General features: G+C 36.9%; 2 protein-coding genes across 4 annotated transcripts in view; one reads left to right on the top strand and one right to left on the bottom strand.

Annotated features, from left to right (window-relative positions):
• Nucleotides 1-360: 360 nt before the first annotated feature.
• Nucleotides 361-12,604, bottom strand: LOC139943897 (intraflagellar transport protein 56-like). 2 transcript variants are annotated; one of them, XM_071940780.1, is made up of 17 exons: nucleotides 12,403-12,604; nucleotides 10,981-11,118; nucleotides 10,167-10,374; nucleotides 8,943-8,978; nucleotides 7,686-7,735; nucleotides 7,291-7,436; nucleotides 6,843-7,014; nucleotides 6,237-6,311; nucleotides 5,859-5,961; nucleotides 5,252-5,361; nucleotides 4,919-4,982; nucleotides 4,413-4,501; nucleotides 3,520-3,603; nucleotides 2,835-2,904; nucleotides 2,307-2,413; nucleotides 1,980-2,113; nucleotides 361-1,503 (listed from the first exon to the last, which is right to left on the bottom strand). In XM_071940780.1, exons 1-17 carry the CDS (start codon nucleotides 12,403-12,405, stop codon nucleotides 1,389-1,391), a joined length of 1,704 nt encoding a protein of 567 aa, XP_071796881.1. In that variant the 5' UTR covers nucleotides 12,406-12,604; the 3' UTR covers nucleotides 361-1,388. The 2 variants fall into 2 exon arrangements, with proteins under 2 accessions (XP_071796881.1, XP_071796882.1); XM_071940781.1 differs by lacking the exon at nucleotides 8,943-8,978.
• An 82-nt stretch (nucleotides 12,605-12,686) lies between these two features.
• The window catches only part of LOC139943895 (uncharacterized), a 29,385-nt gene continuing 24,358 nt past the window's right edge, over nucleotides 12,687-17,713 (top strand). The window contains exons 1-5 of one of the 2 annotated variants that reach the window (XM_071940776.1): nucleotides 12,687-12,902; nucleotides 14,066-14,358; nucleotides 14,846-15,023; nucleotides 15,831-15,974; nucleotides 16,767-17,163. In XM_071940776.1, the coding sequence (XP_071796877.1) occupies nucleotides 14,096-14,358; nucleotides 14,846-15,023; nucleotides 15,831-15,974; nucleotides 16,767-17,163 (982 nt within the window). In that variant the 5' untranslated portion in view covers nucleotides 12,687-12,902; nucleotides 14,066-14,095. Of the gene's footprint in view, nucleotides 12,913-14,065; nucleotides 14,359-14,845; nucleotides 15,024-15,830; nucleotides 15,975-16,766; nucleotides 17,164-17,713 lie in introns of both variants that reach the window. The other variant, XM_071940774.1, reaches the window with a different exon arrangement.

The following is a 17,713-nucleotide window of genomic DNA, read 5'->3' as shown; positions in this document are numbered from 1 at the left end:
ATAAATAATTGCTCATAAAGACACATGACATGTTGACTGACAACTCTTTTTTTGCCAAGCAAGAGTATGAAGTGTGCTTAGCTAAGAATGTGTTTAACAACTTGATTCAATTTGAGATAATTATTAATTGGTGAACGAAATGTTGCTTACATCTGTCTTGGATGTTGGGGCTATAGAATGGTTGGACGGCCAAGCAAACAATATACAGGGTTTTCTCAAATTTTAACAGATGTATAGTAATACTTTTTGTATTTTTACTCTTTGTATATATGCATCCGCAATTCGGCTTTTTGGCCGCCATGTTTGCATTTTTTAATAAACCAATACAAATAATTACATCAACCCCACTAAAATAATCTCTGTTTTTCAAAGTGTTGTGCTCCTGCAAGTAAACTCTTTTATTAGTCAGAACCACCACAACTCATACAGATATTCTTTCTAAGTACCGCAAACTTCACTGAAAAGTTCAAAATCCAAAGAAAAAGTTATTTTAGCTTTTGAGCTGCATTTGCTTTTAAATTCTAAATAGCAAATTTGTGATGTGCTAAGAAAAAGCCTGCATGAAACAGACCACAATCTTGAGTTCTGGGGTTTCACTTATTTTGACTGTTGAATTTATTTCCAGTACAAATCTTATAAAATAAGGAACTTCATAGAAAGTTGCCCTGCCATAACTTAAATTAAAAAAAAACATACAATAAATTATGAACAAATAGCTTTGTTCAATATTTTTTTCAGTCCTGAAATATTAAAAATCAGATTTTGTTTTCATAGACAGTATGGCTCAAAGTTGACAATACTTGTTTCCCATAAAATGAAAGGTACACCTTACAAAATACACAAGTTGATATTTACAATGCTTTATGTATTCAAAGATATTTCCCAATTATCAACAATACACACTTCAGTTTAAAAAAAAAGAACAAACAAACAAATGTTTTGCTCCTATGACTTTGGACAAATAGTTTGTTTATGGATGCTCCCTACGCAGATATGTGTGTGAACATTTTTAGAATGGTTTTTATTTACCTTGCACCATAAAGTTTTGTATCGGAGAGGTTGTCAGAATGATAAATTTATCGATTACCAAGATCCAACTTTTCTCTTTTTCGGATAGTTACAAGGTCTGAATTTAATCCATTCAAGGTATGCAAAACCATCAGTATTCAAAATAATATTGCCTTTTTGTTGAAGTAAACCCTTACTAGTCAGTTAATACTCAGCATAAATTGGTTGCATAAGTACCCACAAGCAAAACAATTACAACTTTTTTTCAAGCAGGCCAACCCCTTACTCAAAAATGTATTCACTTGCATATGAACCTCCCCACCATAGGTGTGGAATGTTTTGTGATGACAGAATTGTGTTTTGGGTCATTCCTGATGACCTCATGAGACTGGTACCCTGTTGTCCTTGGCCCACTTCTTCATGATGCGAATAATGTACTCCACCTGAGGGTTACCAGTGTTGCGAAGGATCTGGAGAATGTCTCTCAATGTTTCCCTGTGATACAAGAAAACAAAACAAGTTTCTTGTTACAAAAACATAATCCACATAATCCAAGCGACAGCTCCAAATCATATAAAAACTTACCTAGTCAGTTTCCCTTGTGGTTTAAGACTAGATATTTGAATTAAAAAAAAAACATCCCTTGAGGGAATCTCCTGGCTTCTGTCTCAGGTTGTATCCTGGCTTGATTCCTGGCTTACATGGCAATTAATGGTTGTATGGCTTTAAACTGGCGCCCCCAACAAAGATATTGACAAAATAGGGGCGAGATAGCTCAGTTGGTAGAGCGCTAGCACGTTAATCTTGTTCTAGTAACTTGTCTTTGTTTAAACCCAAATCAAGATAATTACAAGTAACAATTGTATGGCTTCTGACTGGCACCTCAACCAAAACAGGGAGACTGCCATTATTTTGGAAACTCTCTGCCCCGATTTGGCACGGTATAATGTATTAATATCTGATCTATGTACCTTGGTTCATGTCCGGCAATAATCTGTTGAAAGACTCCAACACATCCTCCTCTCTTTCCCTCCCAGTATTCAGGGTTTGGATCCAACCTTTCTAAGACGTCAAACGCCTTGGCAGCATAGTAGAACTGACCCATCTGAAATAAAAAATGATATAAAATGATATATAACCTAGAATTTACAACCTTAATGTCTATAACAGGGCATTTTGCATACTTTGGCAAAGAGTGATCAACAAATATTTTACTTGTTATTGTTTAACTGATAATTCAAATTCACACATCTAATAATTTAAATTGAAACTCACTGAATCAGATATAATTGATTTACCTTGTAGCAGTCGTTAGCAATGAGCTGTAGTAAACTGAATGATTCACCAGATGTTTCCATCTTCAAGTACAGCTCCCATGCAAGTCTTGCCTTACGATTCATGATATCTATTCATAAAAACATCCCAACCAAAACATAATAGACAATAATATTAGAGATCTGAGAATTTGTATGGTAGAAAGTGAACAGTGACATCAGTTAGCAGTAAATAAACACCATTTGGATACACCATTTCAGTTTAAAAATAACATCTGGGTAAAATTAGTTGCATCAATGCGTTATAAAATGAAACAGAAATTTCCAGTAAGTTTCACATGGAATATAAACTGGCTTTAGCTCTTGCCAGTTGGTCTTATGATGACCTCAGCTTTGGTATTTGGTTGATCCCGTTAACATTGCCACTGTTTTGATGATCTGTCATTTCTTTGGTTAGTTTGCATTTTCAAGTTAAATACAGTACATTGATATTTTCATATTTCTTTCAAACTCTAGCACAAAGGATTGAAGACAAACAGGTTCACTACTTACAGCATCTTGCCAACCAGCTGAGGTACGTGTAATCATTCTTAATTTTCTCACTCTGGATTAATAAGAAAATCTGTAACAAAACAGGAAATCAATCACAGCTTTACCAAAGTACAATTGCTTGGATCGTCAAATTTTTGTCCAAACAGAAAGACTTGTGTCTTTGAATACCTGGGGAGTTGGAGGTTTATAAAAGGGGGACGACAGGAGCTGTATTTTTAATTTCCCCATAAAAATATTGAGATACCTGACAAGAAGTTGATAGAGAGTTCCACCAGGGTTTAGAATTGAAAAGAAATGGTCACCTGCCTTCAAGATTGTGACCTGAAGCAAGACTACAATCCCGGCCTAAATGCTTAACGTATTTAAAACCATTCCCTGTCTACTTGCCATTGACAATAAACAATTTCTTCGCCGCTCAATGTTGACTGTAATAACACAGAAGAAGACTGCCAATTGGAACCAACATTGAAAGGGGGCAGGGGGGCCCAACGAGATATGGTCGGGATTGTAGGTTCAAAGGTCAAGTTAACGTATTGTGTACATGTTTTGGAGATGGGAAAACCAACACAATGAATGGTAATCTCTACAAAATTACTTGTATCCCAATCCTAACAAATGGCTATCGGCCAACAAAAATTTGTTTGATGTACATTCTATCAGAGAAGATTGTTGTAAAAAGCCTTACCTCCTCAGCTTCTTTGAAGTTTCCTGCAGTTGCTTTGGCCTGAGCGTAGTTATAGTTGAATCTGTCATCATTGTAGAAATAACTCTGTCAAATAAAAGGTTTTAAACAGTGTTAAATACATTGTAAAAACAATATGGTCTGCACACACACATAAAAACTATGCGTTGTGTCGTATATGTGGGTGTGTGTGTCGGTGAAAGAACTTTGAACATTTAGAAGTAGAGAATGTTACTTTCTCTCATGGGGACCCTATGATATTTTTTAAAGCATGGTAGTCTTGATATCGGGCTCTATCTCTGGCTGTCTGGTGCATTCCAATCACATGAGCAAAACTCAAGATACGTAGGGCGATTGGGGACTAAAGGAAGCAACCAAATTAAGAATGTGCTCTGACCTTGCGTAAACCTTTTTCCACTCATACGCTTATTTAAATTATTTGTAAATTGCATTGGAAACCTTTACCATTCAAGAATTAATTGGTTCTTGCCCATCTCCGGAAAGTTATTAAGTGCCATCTACATTCAAGCTTTTAAATGTGCTTTTGGGTTGTTCTTGCAATTAATTTTAAAATAATTACATATTTATATATATATATAACATATATTTATATATTTTTTAAACAACTATTTTTCCTTGTAAATGTACTTTTTCGGCCTGCTTGGCCGCCAGTGCAATTAATAAATAAACCATAATAATAATAAATAATGTAAATCTATATAAAGAATTCCTGGTGACTCGAGTGGGAGTCGAACCCATCCCATACAGCATTCTAGAGCATTTATCCTTGATTCTCTTTTCACTGAGTCAAATGGAGTCAATCTGAACATACACAAATACAGAGTTTATCAACAATGATAGTCCACTTTCCATAGAATTCAAACAGCAGTACTAACCTTGACCGAGTTGAGATAAATCAACACATCTTCAAACTGCTTGAGTAGAAAGAAGCACGCTGCCATACACTGCCTACCAGGTATGGTATCTAAAAAGAAAAACAATTGTGTAATTTTCAGGTTTTCTATAAATTACTTTTGTAACTCCCCCACTGCCTAACAAAAACATAAGAAGTAGTGGAAAAATTATTGGTTTCGGAAGTGTGAACTTATTACCGTCAAACTCCTGCCCAAACTGGTTTGCAAAAAACCAGCATAGCAAAAAAATTAATGCAAGAACATGAATAACTGAGGGACTGTTTTGCTAATTTGCAAGAAGTGCATTAAAACAGTTTCTGCTAATCTCCGTTTAAGTAAAATAAACACATTAAAGCTCAATTACACAAACAATTCAATTTATTTAAAATTGTCTTTCAAGGAAAGAAATGCTTCAAACTTTGACAGCATATCATGCCCCCTAAATCTCATCTCCTGTAAACAAAATGTAATAAGAACAAAATTCTTACCACATTCACTTGCCGAGCCTCCGACCAACTGGAAATATTGTTGAGCAATTTTCAGATGCTCTCTCTGCAATTTAAAGGAAAAACAAAACAAATAAAAAAAAACACAATCTTACGATGCCCAGAACTTCTGCGCTAGCTATGTTAGCGTGGAATGCCTTGTAACGTGAAGTGCGCATGTGCACACGCCAACATTCCCCACTAACTCATAAAATACGCTTGGCGTTATCACAGAATTCCCTGCTTCCGCAAGGAACGATTCTTTGCTTACGGTAAGCACAGCCATGAAATTGGCCCCGGCTAATATCTTTAAACACATAGAATTATTATACTGACCGAACCCTGCTCCTGTCCGAGCGCCGAGTTGACCACACCCTTCAGTATGTACTCCTGGGGTGTGGTTGGCTCAAGGTCTTTGATCAAGCTGTATGCCTCATTCACATCGTCTGAGAGAATAACAGTATGGTCAAAATATTCATCAATACAGCCATCCGAGTACAAAGTTGTAAAAATAGTTGCTGGTTATATGGAGCTCTATTGTCACCTAGTGATGCTCATCAGCTCATGGTACCCTTATTACCTATGGTTACTGGGTAATTTATTTCATTCCTTAAACCATCTCAGCTTTCTTGGGAGTATACAGCCTGTGATGCCAAATATGAAGCGCACTAAGCTATAAATCAATCTCAAAAACATCTGCCCTTAAAGGTACTCATTTACAACTGGGTGATGAGAAGCAATTATAGTTTGTTGCTAAAAGACACAGGTGTCATGACTGGGATTTGAACCCGCTTCCTGATAACCTAACCACCAGAACTTGAGTCTGCTTAGCTATGACACGTCACATATCCAAGAGACTTAAAAGTAATATTGAATCTGAAATTAAATAGTCTTAGAGACTATGAAATTTTAGTGTGTAAAATAAACAGATGGGAAACCTCACCTTGTTTGAGGTAGTAGATGACTAGATTGAGCCTTGCCTCGGGGATGACATCTATTAATGGGTTTAAGACCTGAAGGGCACCCTCACCACCTCTGAAGACGACCTTTTATTATTAAACAAGAAATCAAACAGTTATGATAAAAAAAATGACTTGTTTGTAAAGGAATCATTGGCGAAGACTTTGTGGCTTTGCACACAAAAGAGAAATACAGACAATGTACAAATGTATGAAAATATTTGCAGTCCTGTAATGCCAAGGTGATCTGTCAAATAACATGCAATGAAATGGTAGCTGAGACAGGCTTTTTGATAAATCTCGGTTGCCACAACTTTTAGTTCCTCGCTTCTTCCTTCAATGACAATTCTATTTTTTCTTACCAGGTTATGTTTGATCAGATCTTGGGCAAATGTGAAGGACGGTGAGGCAAGGTCTTGAAGATTCTTCAGCTCAGCCTGAATGGTAAGAAATTAAATTGTATAGCTTAAAACCTTGAATGAACCTTCCTACGCTCAAATCATTTAATATCATCCGCTGATGCGGTTTTGAATGAAAGATGAGATTTAAAAGCCTGCTGTTATGATGCTTTGTGGTGACTACATGTACAAACTATACAGTCAACCCTCTTACTGTTGGACCATTTAATAACATCCCTTATGGGTTGAAATGATTGATAAGCTATATTATATAGCCTGCAGTATGCATGCCTTTTGTTCTTAAAAGGGCAAGAGCACTAAGGCGTTTTCTCCTTTGGAAGGCACTTAGAAAGTTGAACCAATGTCCTTATATCTTCTGTGGAAAGTGTGCGCCTTTGCAGTATAAACCAGGTGAGAGTTCAACGTTCCATGTACAGTCACAGGCCTGCTTTGGTCATGACGACACAGCCCATCGAAGTAAAAAACTATCATTTGGGTACTATTGCCAAGATAAGTTCAGTAAAATTCACCCCCAGCCTCTATAGAATACCAAGCCAGGTCTTAGCCTACCTCCGCCGCCTTGCCGTTGTATAATCTGAAGTGGTTACACGCCTTGAGATTCAGTGCGATAGCGCTGTCACTATAATGTTGTAGATACACAGCTAAAACCTCCTGTGATACGTCGTAATAGTCTAGTTTGTAGTAACACAGTGCAACATAGACGTTCAGTGCCAGGTAATCCCTACAGAGGAAGATGATTGATAAAAGATTGTAAAGAACTTTCATAAAATAAAGCAACAAATCGGGTCAGTGCAAAAATTTTGTATCTGGGTTTTGCAAAAAAATATCTTGAAGAATCCATGCATAAAAAGCGTTGCATCTCAATGTGTACTTGTTGTGTGTACATCATGGTTATTTTAAGCTAGATACATTTCAACAATTTTAAATTCTCTTGTAATGTACATGTACGTGCTATTTTAAGTGTGGGTAGTTTACATCCCTGTCTAGCCTGGCATACCTGTTATCAAGCAGGATTCTCTTGTAGATGTCTATGGCTTCTTGATAGTGGCTGCGCAGATAGTGTATGGATGCCAGGCTTAGCTGATCCTGAATAATGTCCTGTAAGTTCTGATGATGTGACATCAGCTTCTTCTCATCATTGAACTAAATGAAGACAAACAATAATAGTAACCAATAAAAACTCAAAGTATAACAAATCTTAAAATCATATAATATTTTCCTTTGTCACCCATCCAATCAATCCCCGGGGACAAAAGGTTGGTCACACACTTTTAGGAATTTTTTTTATAGTAGGCAACACAAAAGTTCTGATTTTAAGATAATTTGTAATGAAATATTCTATTCGTGGATTAAAAAAAAGCAACTAAGAATAAGTGTTTGTTGGATTCTTACCTTTTGGGAAAGATGGAACAGTAACCTGTTCTGAAGTGTACTCTTTGGAGCTGAAACAAAAGAAAGTTGTAAATGTATTTAGATATGGTATTTGTTGTTCTTCATGTAAAGATAAACTATGCACACTGCCTTGCCCTTACAATCAGGCCTGGGCTCGATTTCACAAAACACTGAGATTTATCTTGCTTAGCAAAACAAAATTGATTTTCAATTAAGATCAATCTTAGCTCTTTTTGTGAAATCAGCCCCTGAAAATCTGACAATAAAAACAATAAAAAGGAAGCTCTATATGGAACACTGATCGACAACCAAGGTACAAACTGAACAGATTAATAAAAACTAAAATGTTAAAAACAAGCGGTAAAATGTGCTTCTTGAACGACATTAACACAATTAATTATTATTTGTAGCAAAATTGAAACAGAAAAATAATTACAACACAAGGTACAGCTATTTTCAAGTGTCCCACAACAAACATTGACTACAAATGTTAAGTGTTTTAAAGGCGATGTGCATTGAAACGAAAATCAAATTATTAAGTTTCAGCCGCGAGGTGTGTACAACGATGATTTGTGTGTTTCTGGTTATGAGCCACGAGCTTCATGTAAACGCAATGAGCTCTTTAAACACAGGTTAACCTTAACTTAAATACACTGGACACCTTTGATAGTTGTCAAAGACCAGTCTTCTCTCTTGGTGTATCTCAACATATATATATATACATGTATGCATTAACAAACCTGTGAAAATTTGAACTCAATTGGTCGTCGAAAAGCGAGAGGATAATGGAAGAAAAACCACCCTTGTCACACAAGTTGTGTGCTTTCAGATGTTTTGAGAGGGGTTTCTTGCAATGTTTTATACTGTCAACAGCTCTCCATTGCCTGTAAGCAAGTCAGTTTTTATACTAACAATTATTTTGAATAATAACCAATAGTGTCCAGTGCCTTTAAGCGGACATGCAGTTTGTAATTCTCTCGCTAGGAGCAGTTTTGCACATAACTACGATTGCTACGCACTGCATAAAAGAAAAAATACTCACAATCAGTAGAAATGAAGATTAGTCAGAAAACAGTGTTAATGAACTCATAACACAACAGGCCAGGACAAAATACAAATTTGGACTACAGCCAGATTAAAGCAGTGAAGAAAATGAAAATTTGAACTACATAGTAGGTCCATTTGACACTGAGCTCTAATAACATGATTCCTTTGTACAAGGATAAATAATTTTAGCCACAACTAGAGTCAACTTACAATCTGCATCAGGCTGGTGACCAGTTTTGTCCAGGCCTGTATTAAGGTATTGAGGATAAAACACAAAATTGAAATGCAAGCTAACATGAAGTGTTAAAGAATGGCTCCAAGGTCAAATTCAGACATGATCCACATATTTTCCAAAAGAAAGAATCCATATAAAGGTATAAACAAGCTTTCAGGTCTCTAACCTTGGTTGAAAACGGTGAAAACTACCACTGTGTTTGATACCCTTCAAGTGATTTTTTTTGCAAAATCCAAAAACATTCGATGACGTCACACATGCATGGTTCTGTATGTTTTTGCGATTAATCCAAAAGACATCGAATTTCTCTTTGGAATGTACAATCATAGACCCATTTGTTTTTGATTTTTCCAATGATGCCATGCTTCAAATTTAGCTATGAAAGAGTATAAAATAAAATGGCAATTCACACGATGTAAATATTTAAGGCAAGACATTTTAAGAGACTTGTAACTTTTTTTCACCCAATTTTGTGAGGACTCTAGCTATTGGAAAAAGAGTGCATCATAAAACTGATTTTACCCTAAGAGCCCTCTTTAAGGGGTTGTTAGTTCTCATGGAGTTTAATGGAATGCTGTTATAGTCTCAAGATCTCTTCGTGAAAGCCTTGGTTGGGAGACCCTTTGATCTTAGCCTTGTCTTGATTTAAAGCCAATGAGATCTTTTAATATTAGCCAAAAGCCTAAAAATACTAAATGTTATCAAAGAATTCCAGAAATGATCTCGATGGTTTGTATAGTTAGGCATAACAAAAAAAGTGTGATGTTGGCGTAACGGGCCCATAAAAATAGGGTAGGTAGGTAAGGATTTTTGTTTTTCTCCCAGCAAAGAAAAATGACATGTTCTCTAATTGTTTAAGCCGGTAATATAAACAATAACAAAAGAAAACAAGGCTACACACTTGATGACATTTATTTTATTCTCATGTCTTTAATTAATTTTACTCATTAAATTTCTTCCCTTGAAAAAATAAAAATACCCAGGGTCGGCCGTATTTTTATGGTAGGTCTGGTTACGCCGACATAACATTTTTTTTGTATGCCTTAGTCTCATGTCCTGAATGCTTCAAGTCTAGTCCCATACAAGAATTTATTTATTCTTTGTGCTTACAAGCTAATATTACAGGCTAAACTGTTGTTCTACAATGGCCAATAGTGCATTACAAAATGGTAAATTAGTAACTCATATTTTCCACCTACCTTTCCGTGCTGCAGCCTCAGCTTCAGGGTACATCCCTAAGAAGAAGTAACAGCAGCCAAGGTTGGCCCAGACATCTGGATTAACCACATCCCTCTTGGACATCTTCTCATATTCATCCATGGACGTCTTGTAGTCGCCAAGATGGAAGGTACAGTAGGCTAACCACATGTCAGTCTCATCACTACCCTTTCCACTGTTCCTCGTGAACTACAAGAGCAGAATTGAATTTCTCGTAAGTTAAATTGACTCTTTATTTAATTACAAACACAGTACAAGAAACACTGTACCCAACCTAGAAATAACCCACGGCACACCATAAAGCGATTGCCTTATGGTGCCCTGTGCTATTGCCAAGGTACCCTTTGCAAAGTTCCAATTCAAATTTACATTTTCCTTATAATCCTTATAAATGTGCCTCTTTCCAAGAGGAAAATTGATCCTTCATCAAATGCTTCTATTTTCAATATACTTCAAATGGTGTTATCAGGCCTAATGTTGCAAGGAGGGCATGAACGACAGAGCCTCATGTTGTGCCCAGTTTTTGCGTTGGTGCCCCTTAAAAAATTTCCCCTTGAGTTTATGAATTCCTACAGACTTTAAGATGAAATAAGGAACCTGTTCTTCTCAGAACCATCATATATCAAAGGAGATTGAGGCACTTGGTGTCACTGCAAACTTCACTTATCCTACTTAGCAGAAAATTGTTTAACAATATTTTCTGCTTTAAAAGCAGCTCTATGACATTGGGCAATGGTAATGTTACTTCTCTATGGCAGTCGAGCACTGAATGGATTTATTTGTTTCCTGACCAACCTCTAAGAGTGTGATAGCTCCAGTGTAATCTCTTGCATCTAGATACTCCTCTAACTTAGGAAGCTGCTTCTTCTTCTTGCTCTCCTGAGCAGGAGTGCTTGAGCCTGGCCCTGTGGCCGGCTTCTGCCTTGAAAGCATCTGCAATCAAAAAACAAATCATCAAGTCTCAATTACTGAATTATATTAACCATGCTGTGGTTAGGCTGCAGGACTTGCAATCAAAAGGTTGTGATTTCAAATCCTTGCAATCTCACAGCTGATTTCACAATGACTAGATGTAGTGTCATTTAGTTACTGAATCTCAATTTCTTGATTTGTGCAATTCATTTATTAGACATTAAAGCAATGTTTGAGACTTGCTATTGCCGGAGATTGTGGAGTTCCCTTGACAGGAAGATCATGTAAAAACATATAAAAAAATGTCCAAAGGTTCAAAAACTATGCACAAAATTATCCTAGAACCTGTAGTATGATGTATAACAACTGATATAGCCCACTGAGCAAGAACTTAGAAGGCGGGACCATCTTAGAGTTTTTAATAGGCCCTATGTGTATTTTTGAAGATTTGCTAATTAATGGGCTTTTGTTTTTCAAATTCATTCATCTTCCTAAATGCAAATATTTGTTCACAAGAGAAAGATATTTTTGCGAGTTCCTTTCTGGTCAAGTGAAAACTATATTATAAATAAGATGGGAGACCTGTGCTATGATCGTGTGGACATTTGTCCTTAATTTACAAGACCACTTGACCACTCTTCTTACATTCAATCTTAATATTAATAATAGTCTTTAACCAAAGTAGACAAAAGTAAACAAAATCTAAGCTTTCATCAAGGTCCGCAAATAAAGTACTGTAACAATTGCAATAAATTAATTTAAAATCATGCCAACATGCAATAATATTTAGATGTAATATAGTGTCATCAGTTCCGAAAATTAAAAAAAAGTATTAAAAAAAAAAAAATTATGTACGATTTGTATCATTAATAATCGATGGTTGTGAATCAAGCGTGAAATTCCATATTGTTTAATACTTAAGTCATTAGGCCAGTATTGGACAATTCACATCAATAAACAAAAACAATAAACATACAAAATTAAAATAAACAGTTAATTTTTTACATTTGTTTAAATTTAGTTAATTTAAACTAGTAAATTTAATAATTGTGTTTACTTTATTAATTTATTAATTTAATTGATGAGTAAAAAGACAAGTTAGATTTTTCGAGAAAGAGTAATTCATAAATCCTAGTGGTTTACTGTACAAACATTCTGGTAACCAGACTTCTTTTAAATTGAAAAGTAAAGTTTGTAGGCCTAGTATTAGTAATCGTAGCCGACCGGCGGCCCCATTGCCTTGCATTGCATACAGTTTTCGGTATACGAAACTCAGCGTCTGTTGCTAAGTAGCAAAAAACCTACCATTTTGAGACCGATGAAGCTAGAAATCTACTCCAAATATCAGTTAGCACGAGCCCCAAAAATGCTTCGGTGTCATTGAAGCATTTGGACTCAACGATCGGGCTCGTTCGTTGCTGGATTTCGCAGAAATTTTGATCACAATTCCAGCTTGCTCGAGACACAAATCTTGCAACCAGAAAATATGCGAGTCTAATTGGCAACGTTGAGGGCGCTCGTTATAGTCGGGCGCCATCTACTTGTTGTTCAGACATATCGACTGCTCCGCTCAATGCAGTCCAAAAATAGGAAGTCTGGGTACTGATCAATACTATTATGTAGTTTTGCACTATAAAAAAATGTCAAAATGCGAGAAAGATTCCCCGATTCCGCGCCACAACCATGCACATTTTCCAAACCACTGATGAATCTTACCTTCTTAAAAGTTTAACAAACAAGACGATTGAAGCTATTTCCTTGATCGGAAATTTTGGAAAGCTCAAGCAGGCCTAGGTCATCACCAGGTGAGCTGAGGTAGGTTTTTAATTATTAATTAAATTAATCTGCTTAATTAAATATTATTGTTTTATTTAAATTAAAATTGAGTTTTATAAAAAATTAGATGGATAACTTTCCGTATGGCGCCACCACTTTTTCACTCAGTTTTACAAAAAGGGAAATATCAATCAGGTAAATTAGATACGATATTTTTTTATTTCGAATGAAAAAGTGGTGGCGCCATACGGAAACTTTTCCACATTCTGTATTGCGCCACCACTTTTTCACTCATTTTTACAAAAAGGATAGGCCTATCTCATTAAGGTAAATGAGATACGCCTATCTTACTATCTATTTATTTAGTATTATGGCTCTATTTAATTTATTATAATATCAAATAAAAAAGTGGTAGCGCCATCCCATAAGCCCATACGGAAACTTTTCCAATCATCTTTGATCATCATGATGATCATGTCGATCATATTCACATTCAGAGTAGGCCTACAAACTAGTCTAGAGTAAAAATATTTTTATGTCGTAGACGTACATGTAGCCTAGCCCGGCCTAGGTTGACATTTTTACTTCATTTCAGGTTTTCACAATCACAAAACACAAATGGTAATTTGTGTATTTTTATTTGATTTCTTTGGCCTGATATTTTTGTGAGATTTTTTCCAAGTTGTTTACTGGTAAATCACTGACTCAGTCTTTCCATCCATAGACAAACTGCTGAAGTTTGCCTGGTGTGTATTTAAACGTTGATTGGTCGTCCCTACCTGAGCAAAACGAACCTCTTATCATAGTTCTACCTAGGTAGGTAGGAGCAGGTCCTCCCGAGCCTACTGATAGAACTGTGAGTGTGACTGTGAGGTTCGTTCTGCGATTACCTCCATATAGCGGAACTGACTTCAACATAGTTCTAGGCAGTGGAAGGTCCTCCCATACAGCCATAGGCCTAGTCGTACTATAAATTGTTATAACCAACCCTCGGGTCTAGTTGCGATAACGGGGTTACGTTACGTTATTGCAAAACTACCCTCCAGTCCAGCATCCAAAGACTGCTGTACTTATCCAATCATAAGTTTATTGGCCCATAACCCTAAAAGTAGTGGCCTTGGGCCTGCGTACTAGATTGTAAAGTTTAAGCCCTGAACTTACTTCACTTGGTTTTAACTTTGTTTTCTCCAAGTATCTGAATGGTGAGAGATAGCCAAGCATCATGTCCAAGTTCTCTCCTCCGTCTTGTTACACCATGCTCATGGTCAGCGCACTCATGCTGATCATCTACAATGAGTATCTGGAATTCTTCATCTTAAAGCAGAATCAATGGAACCAGGCCAGGGAAGCCATTCAGTATCCCACAGAGAGTGCAACGAGCAATAAGGGGATTCCCCAGCATGATCCTGTAAGAATACTGTTTGTTGCTGATCCGCAGATTCAGGGGTACAGAGATGAACCTCCAATCTTGGGATACATCACAAGGTTTGTATAAGAGTTGATCAACTGGGCCTAATTTCATGAAGCTGCTTAAGCACAAAAGTAGCTACGCATTACAATTTACGCTTACTCCAAGTAATCAGTAAGGTTACCAGCCAACCTACCATAGCCAAATTTCATAATTCCTTTAAGCATAAAAACGCGCTAAGCACCAAAAAGTATTGCTTTAAAACGGAAACAGGTTACCAATCAAAACACAATCAAGCAGCATTTTCTGCTAAACAGCCTTATGAAATTGGGCAAATGTCACAAGTACAATTTGTGACCGGTATCTGCTGTTTTTTCTGCTGAGCAGATTATTGTTAAGCAGCTCTATGAAATTGGGCCCTGTTTATTGTTCATGGAAAAAAATAGATTAGCCCTTAAAATAAAAGCAAAGTATACCTTTGGTTTTCTGGAACCGCTTGATTGTTTCAATCCTACATGTATAGTATTCAATCAAAACTAACATTTGATTTCTTGGCTCACATAGGTGGGATGCAGACCTATATCTGAAGAAGTATTTCCACGAAGCATTGCGTTACATCAAACCCGACGTTGTCATCACAATGGGTGACCTGCTAGATGAGGGCAGTATATCCACTGAGACCGAGTTTGAAATATACGCAGAGAGGTTTAAGAGACTCTTTGAGATCCCCAATGATATCAAGGTAATGATTAGTCAAACTTAAAGGCAGTGGACACTAATGGTAATTACTCAAAATAATTATTAGTATAAAACCTTACTTGGTAACGAGTAATGGGGAGAGGTTGATAGTATTAAACATTGTGAGAAACGGCTCCCTCTGAAGTAACATAGTTTTTGAGAAAGAAGTAATTTTCCACGAATTTGATTTCGAGACCTCAGATTTAGAATTTGAGGTCTTGAAATCAAGCATCTGAAAGCACACAACTGACAAGGGTGTTTTTTATTCATACTATCTCGCAACTTTGACGACCGATTTAGCTTAAATTTTCACAGGTTTGTTATTTTATGCACCAAGTGAGAAGACTGATCTTTGACAATTACCAATAGTGTCCACTGTCTTTAATGACAGATGTATATTGACTGGAGCTGAACCACAGACAGGTTTCCAACCAACCGTCTGGAACCTCCATATCTTTGTGCCATAACCTTCATTGGCACAGATCAACTTGCAGAAATGATCAAATATCAAAGGCACATAAGATCATAAATCCTGTTCATTCAGCTTCTTAAATTGTCTATACTCCATTAAGTTATGAGCTTGCTGTGAGGATGCGTTATAGATAAAAACATCAACTTTAAGTGAATAAATAAGTTATAAGTTATACAATTTGCACAATAAACATCATTGTCAGTTAAAACATCAGGATTATTTTATACAAATACAACTGAACAGTCTCCCATTATAATGCATTGTATACTAGTTTTATGCATCATAAACCCAATTATTTGAAAACTTTATGATTCAAATAAAACAATTGTTATTGTGTAGGCTGTTGTTGTTCACCTGTCAGGAGACAATGACATCGGTGGTGAGGGTTCGGATCCATTAACAGATGCCAAGATACAACGCTTCGAGAAACATTTTGGGCCAGTAACGGAGGCAATTCATTACAAGCATGTTGCGTTCTTCAAGGTGAGACTGCTCAAAACTCTTCAAAAATACTCAGAAATTAGGAGATATGTATATGGCTTTCTTATGGGTGCGTTCGATTAGCTTCCCCGGTCTGCCTTGGTACGTTCGAATAGCCTCGATGTCATTCCAGGGGCTCACCTGGGTCGGCCTCCAGTGCCCTGCTTGTTTTAGTGGGTCACTTGGGGGGCTGGCCTTTGGCACTTGGGGTGCATGACGTCACCACGGGAGGGCGAGTGTGCTTGTTCGGTTAGCTCTTATCAGGGGCTCATCCAGATGAGCACCGCAGGGTCGACCCGGGGAAGCTAATGGAATGCACCCTATATTATCGAGTCAGAACACTAATCTGAGGTTGTGGCAAATCTCTTCAGTTTTTGTATGGCATTTTAAAGTTTGTCTTCATTGAACTAATTATTTTTCCTGAAAATTTTATAATCAATAGCAAGGTGATATCATAAAGGTAGGGTCACACAGGTGGATTAGCAGTTTTATGGGCAATAGAAAGGTGTAATTAAGTTAACATGTGAAGTTTCAAATGAATTCAACAATAAACTGCTGTCAGAAGATATTCACAATACCTTACTTAAATTCAAGCCACCTGAAGCAAAGTAACAGCGGCTAGCAATCGAATCTCTGGCCACAGCATTTGCAGATGAATGCCAACCCTCAGAAATCTGATGTTTGAACCATGCATGAATCAATTTTGAGTACTACTATGATTAATTTAGTATTGGTTTTGGTAGTACAGTATTCTTTGATTTAAGTAAAAGTTCCTTAATTTTTTCTATCCTGCAGATCAATTTTTTGCCTTTTTTACACATGGGTCAAAATGACAAGGACCGTGTATTTGAGCAACAGTTGCTCACAATGGCAGACACATCTAAGGAATCGACAGTCCGTATTGTCTTGTCTCACAACGCCATGGCCGAAGCTATGCTAAACAGACACATCAACTTACTCCGAACCCTAAAACCTCAGTATGCCTTCAGTGCCCACACTCACCACTCGGGTTTCCTACAGCACAGTCTCTCTAAACTCACAGCGATGTACAGAGGTATCTATAAGAATGATAATAAAGGGATGGCGGATTTGACGGCTGACGAGGAACAGTTTGTCACAGAGGAGTACAGGATACCAACGTGTAGTTACAGGATGGGTGTTCAACATATGGCATATGCCGCAGCAGTAATTGGTAAGTTATAATCACTTTTGAGGAATAACAATGTCTGACCAGGGCCCAATTTCATAAGGTCTCTAAGCGCAAAAAATTGCTTAGCACAAAAAACATTTGCTCAGCAAAAAAATAGTTTACGAGACAGAACACCATCCACTTACCATTGCTGTGACTGGTACCGTGGTCAATTCTTGCTAAGCCAAGAAATTTGCTAAGCAGAATGTTTTGCTTAACAGCTTTGTGAAATTGGGCCCTGCAGAGACCTGATAGCACAAAAACTTGGTAAGCACAACAAAATTATGCTTACCAGAATGCACATGTACCACTTGTGACTATTATCCTGCTATAAACTGCTATGCAGGAATTTGTGAAGCAATATTTTTTGCTTAAACAGCTCTATGAAATTTGGCCGTAGTCTTTACTGGCCCCCAGTAGGGCAGCAGCTTTTTTTATCAAAATATGGGCCTTTCTATCATTTGGTGCTTAATATGAGGGCATGGTGGTACCCTCTGTTGTGTCTTCACTGTGTGCTTTGAATCTCAGGAATGCTTTAGAGAATTTTACCTTT

This window comes from Asterias amurensis, chromosome 11 (assembly GCF_032118995.1).
Source record: "Asterias amurensis chromosome 11, ASM3211899v1".
NCBI classification, from domain to species: domain Eukaryota; kingdom Metazoa; phylum Echinodermata; class Asteroidea; order Forcipulatida; family Asteriidae; genus Asterias; species Asterias amurensis.
Note: the sequence above shows the minus strand (reverse complement) of the source record. Positions and strands in the feature narration are given on the sequence as shown.